The sequence below is a fragment of the Acartia tonsa genome, chromosome 13 (assembly GCF_053477335.1).
Source record: "Acartia tonsa isolate MP-2025a chromosome 13, ASM5347733v1, whole genome shotgun sequence".
In the NCBI taxonomy this organism is placed as follows: domain Eukaryota; kingdom Metazoa; phylum Arthropoda; class Copepoda; order Calanoida; family Acartiidae; genus Acartia; species Acartia tonsa.
This window is the reverse complement of record NC_137272.1, coordinates 7212867-7217653: the sequence shown is the minus strand read 5'-3', so window position 1 is coordinate 7217653 and position 4787 is coordinate 7212867. Positions and strand designations below refer to the sequence as shown.

General features: G+C 33.1%; 1 protein-coding gene across 1 annotated transcript; it reads right to left on the bottom strand.

Moving 5' to 3' along the window:
- On the bottom strand, positions 1-3991 carry LOC145303967 (uncharacterized). Its single transcript, XM_080145637.1, has 2 exons — positions 3904-3991; positions 1-937 (listed from the first exon to the last, which is right to left on the bottom strand). The coding sequence occupies exons 1-2, from the start codon at positions 3945-3947 to the stop codon at positions 151-153; spliced, it is 831 nt and encodes a 276-aa protein (XP_080001763.1). The 5' UTR covers positions 3948-3991; the 3' UTR covers positions 1-150.
- Between the last annotated feature and the right edge of the window lie 796 nt (positions 3992-4787).

Here is a 4787-nt window from a genome sequence, read left to right as displayed (position 1 = left end):
TGCACTATAATTTTCAATACGTTATTTGTAGTTTTTGTACAAACATATAACAATGAAGTAGACTTTTTAAATCTGCCAAAAATAAAAGTATCCTCCCTTTTTCACTTGTGAGTTTATCAGTGATATTTTCGTTGGTTTATCGTATCATCTTCATTTCTTTAAGATTTGTCTTAAAACAGATTCGGAGCTATCTATTGACCTTTTTATTTCTGTTAAAATATCATAAGATTTTTCTACAGATTTTGATATCTCGCTCAAATTCTCCATTTCGCTCCTAAAGCTCTCTCTTTCTAACCCATCAAATGAGCACAGATCGGTATCCTCAAAGAAGTTTGCTCTCTTTATTTCTTTCACCAAATTTCTTTGGGATTCCTCTATCGAGTATATTATTTTGTCCAATTTTTCCACTATTGAGTACTTGAGTATTTTCTCCAAACTTCTTTGTGAGTCCAATATTGAGGATGTTATTTTATCAATTTTTCCCTCCAAACTTCTTTGTGAGTCCAATATTGAGGATGTTATTTTATCAATTTTTCCCTCCAAACTTCTTTGAGAGTCTAATGTTGTGGATGTTATTTTATCAATTTTTCCCTCCAAACTTCTTTGAGAGTCTAATGTTGTGGATGTTATTTTATCAATTTTTCCCTCCAAAAAATTTTGGGAGTTATCAAGCCTTTCATTTATAATGCCAAGAAGATTCTCCAACATAAAATATCTAGCATCAATCTTCAGATTGTTGAGTTCTGCTCTGGTAAGATCACCTAGCTCATCATCTCGCAAGTAATTGAGGATATGTTCGAACCTCTTGGGGTCTCTATCAATAAAGTAGGAACCATCCTTCAATTTGGCAGCTGGCTCCATGGTAGAATCTATTTCAAACATCTTTGCCAGGACAGATTGGGGCTCTTTCAACAGGACATATCTCGTGGTAACAAACCTGAACAATTTGTTTACATATAGAAGATCTCAAAGAAAATAAAGTACAGAGATTCTACCTGGCTAGCCTGAAATAAGATTGGAACTTTTAAAAGACACAAAAGTTCTTTTGGCTTTTAGTAAAATCGCATGATTACAGGCTAAAAAAATCCAGGTTTTTGAAAATGCCCATTTAAGCGGTTTGCACAGCCTTAAAGCCACATGTCTTGGAATTCTTGAAAAGGTAACAATAAAAATTTTTATTTGGGCGATTTTTGAGATGTACATGGTTTGTTTGTGCAACCCTCCCCCCCCCCCCTCCATTCCTCTAGCTAAACATTGCAACCTTAATAAAAACCTTAGGTACCAGATTAAAAAAACCTTTGGTACCAGGATGAAAAACCTTGGGAGCCATAATGAAAAATCTTGGGTAATAAAATGAAAAATCATGGATGCTAGGGTGAATATTGTTTACCCTTCCCATCCTAAAGCAAAATACACAACCTGAATAGAAAACCTTGGGTGCCAGAGTGAATTGGAGAAACAATCCGCGCGTATTATTGGTTAAAAAGAGTACAGATTTTGGTATAATAGGGCATATATAATCGCATGAATTAGGATAAAGATTTGCTTGCCTTAATTGAATCATGTAAATTTTTCTTTGCTGGTATCATATGACAAAATAAAAATGAAAGCTCTTTGAATAGTAGAATATCTAAGAAATTTAGGATAAAGCTAGCTTTAAATATCACAGGGGTGTATACACTGTATAATTATATTCTGCAAAATTGACCCTGCTAAAGGGGGAGGGAAAAAATATGTGGTTGGGGGAAAAATGTAAAAGTTAAGATATTTGAAGAAAAAAACTTTCCATTCCCCCCCCCCCCCTCAATGGTGAAAAAAATAAAAAAATGTAGGGGGGGAGGGGGAGTAAGATGAATAAAATATAGAGTTCTTTAAATATTTTTTTCATTTTTCCCCCTTGGTGAAAAAAAACTGGGGGGGGGGGGGGGATTTTAAGCAGGGGAAAAAAACAATCTTGTGCAGAATGAACACTCCTGTACTATCATCAAAAAATTATTGGAAAATGGAATGAAGTGTCTTTACCTAACTACTAAGAAACAAAAAGGTTCGTTTGCTTGAATTAAGGTTAAAATTCAAGGACAAATTAAAATATGCATATTTCGAATGTAAAAAAATAGACTAAATTAAAAGGATCTACTGCAGTTCACGGTAAAATATTGCTGGTAACGAATATTGCTAAAAATCAATGAATTTTAAAGGCTGCTAGCTGCCAAACGGCTGAACGTACAGATCATACCCGCACACCATTTTAAGCGGTATAAGAAGGCCTACAAATAATCTGGAATAGCCAAGATCCAATGATGCACAGGGAAAGCTTCACTGAAGAAAAACGCGTGAAATAGGCCTTTTTCGCGCATTTCTCTATACTGCGAGATAATTATGCAATATTAAATTATGGATATTCCAGATTATTTGTAGGCCTTCTTATGCCGCGTAAAACAGTGTTCGGACATGATCTGTACGTTCAGCCGTTTGGCAGCTAGCAGCCTTTAAAATTCATAGATTTTTGGCAATATTCGTTACCAGCAATATTTTACCGTGAACTGCAGTAGATCCAATTAAAATGATCATAGGGTTAATATAATTGAAAAAATGTACCTATCTGTTGCAGGAATAAACATGCAAAGAAATTTATAGAAAAATTATAAAAAGTTAAAGATGATAAGAGTTATCCGTTAAGGACAAAATCAAAGAAAAGCTTCACTTTCAACGACCAGATGAATTACAAACATTAGGGTTGGCAATCCGTATCCGGAATCCGCCCAATTTTTGGCCAATTTTGGAATCCGAATCCGGAATCCGTTTATAAATAGCAGATTCCGGATTCTTATTTGGTAGGATAAAATTAGCGTCTTGAGTTTTTTCTTTCAACTCCTCCTCTTTGAAGGAAAAGATTTTCATCATTATTTACTAAGTATGTATATTTGCGATAACTTTTATTTAATAGATTCTTCCAATTTTTAACATTTACAAAAGGGCCTTCTTTATTGCTTCAAGATCCATGACAGATCTATGTAGGAAATAAATGTCTAAAATGAGCTCAAATTTTCCAAGGAATAATCGTTTAAAACTCATAGTGGTCCCAATATCCATAATAAACTCTCATTGTCCAGAACGATAAGACCCATTATTTACTTTATTAAAAATAAATTCATTTTTTTTTCATTTAATGTTGCTATTTACATTATATTGATGTATTTAATTTATAATCATAAAAAAGAAAATCAAAATTTATAATATAGTAAATTTAAGAAAACTCTGTTTTAAAAGAATTTGATTGTGGCAACACTTCCTGTGTGTTCAAATATTGAAACTAAAATTTTAATCATATTAACCCTTTGGTGATGGTAAACTGAAAAAAAATATAATTGAAGAAATCTTAAAATCATTTAAATTAATAAATATTCACTACTTTCTTTTAGATAGTAATGGCGGGGGATGAAAATTGATTTATTGAGAAATAGATAAATAGATATATACTTATAGAACACTAGCCAATAGCGAGATATAGTTATATCGAGCCAACTCTAGTATATAATATCTTTTAAAATCTGGTTCGATTATCGAAAGTGAATTATATAGAACACCAAGAATATTGATTTTTAGGACATATGTAGCACTAAATTTTTAAATTTAAAAAAAAATCCTTTTAAAATATTGCTAGAATCCGGAATCCGCAAAAAATGAGAATCCGGAATCCGCCACTTTTTTTGACGGATTCTTTAAGAATCCGGAATCCGAATCCGGCCCAAAAATTCGACGGATTGCCATCACTAATAAAAATACTATACTCCAACTAAATAGATACAAACCTTCCCAGTGCATATAAGAGAGAGCCCTTGGAATAGACAGACTCACACACAAACAGACATCCTGTTACTTTTTTATTAGGACAATGCTTACCTGCCCCCACCAACGTTCAGCTCGATAATATCATTTTGAGACATTTTCAGGCTCTTCAATCGATTTCTGAAAATAGAAATGTTAAAAAATGTTTCATAAATGATATTGCAGGATTTTAAATAAAATGGTATTTATTAGGATTTAAATGTTTGTTGCATTTTGACTGAACTTGAACAACAGTTTGAGAATGTGCATTGTATTTGATGCATTACAGAAATTAAGACAGACAGTGCGAGGGATTCTAGGCTTTACAGAACGTGTACGAGTGCTAGAAAATCAGAAAATTGGACCCAAATACAGCCAAGAAATGTGAAAATCAGTCGATAATGATGAAATCAGCCTTCTACCGTGATTAGGAGCTGAGATAATAACATTTCTTCCTTATATTGTACTAGCGGCTACGCCCCCTAGAGGCCTCTAGGGGCACTTGAGGAGGGGGGAGTCGAATTTGATAACCCAATATCTTATTTTAGATTTTTTAAAAAAAATTTCAAAAAATGTTGAGGGGGGTGGAATTTTTTTTTTTTTGGGGGGGGGGGTATTTTTCATTTTTGGGGGGGTTGGAGTGGTTCAGCGGTTAGCGAGATCCTTCGGTACAGACACACAGACAGATACACAAACATCCTGTTACTTTAGTATAAGGATTTAGACAAGTAAATATAGCGAACTTTTTAGAAACTAAGAGTAATTATCATAAAAAAGCCCTAAAAGAATTCAATTGGTGGAAGAAACACAAAAGTAGATGCCTTTCTTCCATAAGCCATAAAATCATGATTTAGAAATATTTTAGTGGTATTAGCGTAATACTAATAATAACAGAATTTAAAAACAAAATTAAAATATAATACACAAAAATCACAAAAAAATTTCCAGCATGGCTTTAA

Bases quoted from the DNA above. Each gene is read 5' to 3' on its own strand.
- LOC145303967 (XM_080145637.1), bottom strand. From the start codon at position 3,947: ATGTCTCAAAATGATATTATCGAGCTGAACGTTGGTGGGGGCAG. The intron at 938-3,903 runs GTAAGCATTGTC...CAAATTGTTCAG, and splicing joins CTGAACGTTGGTGGGGGCAG to GTTTGTTACCACGAGATATG.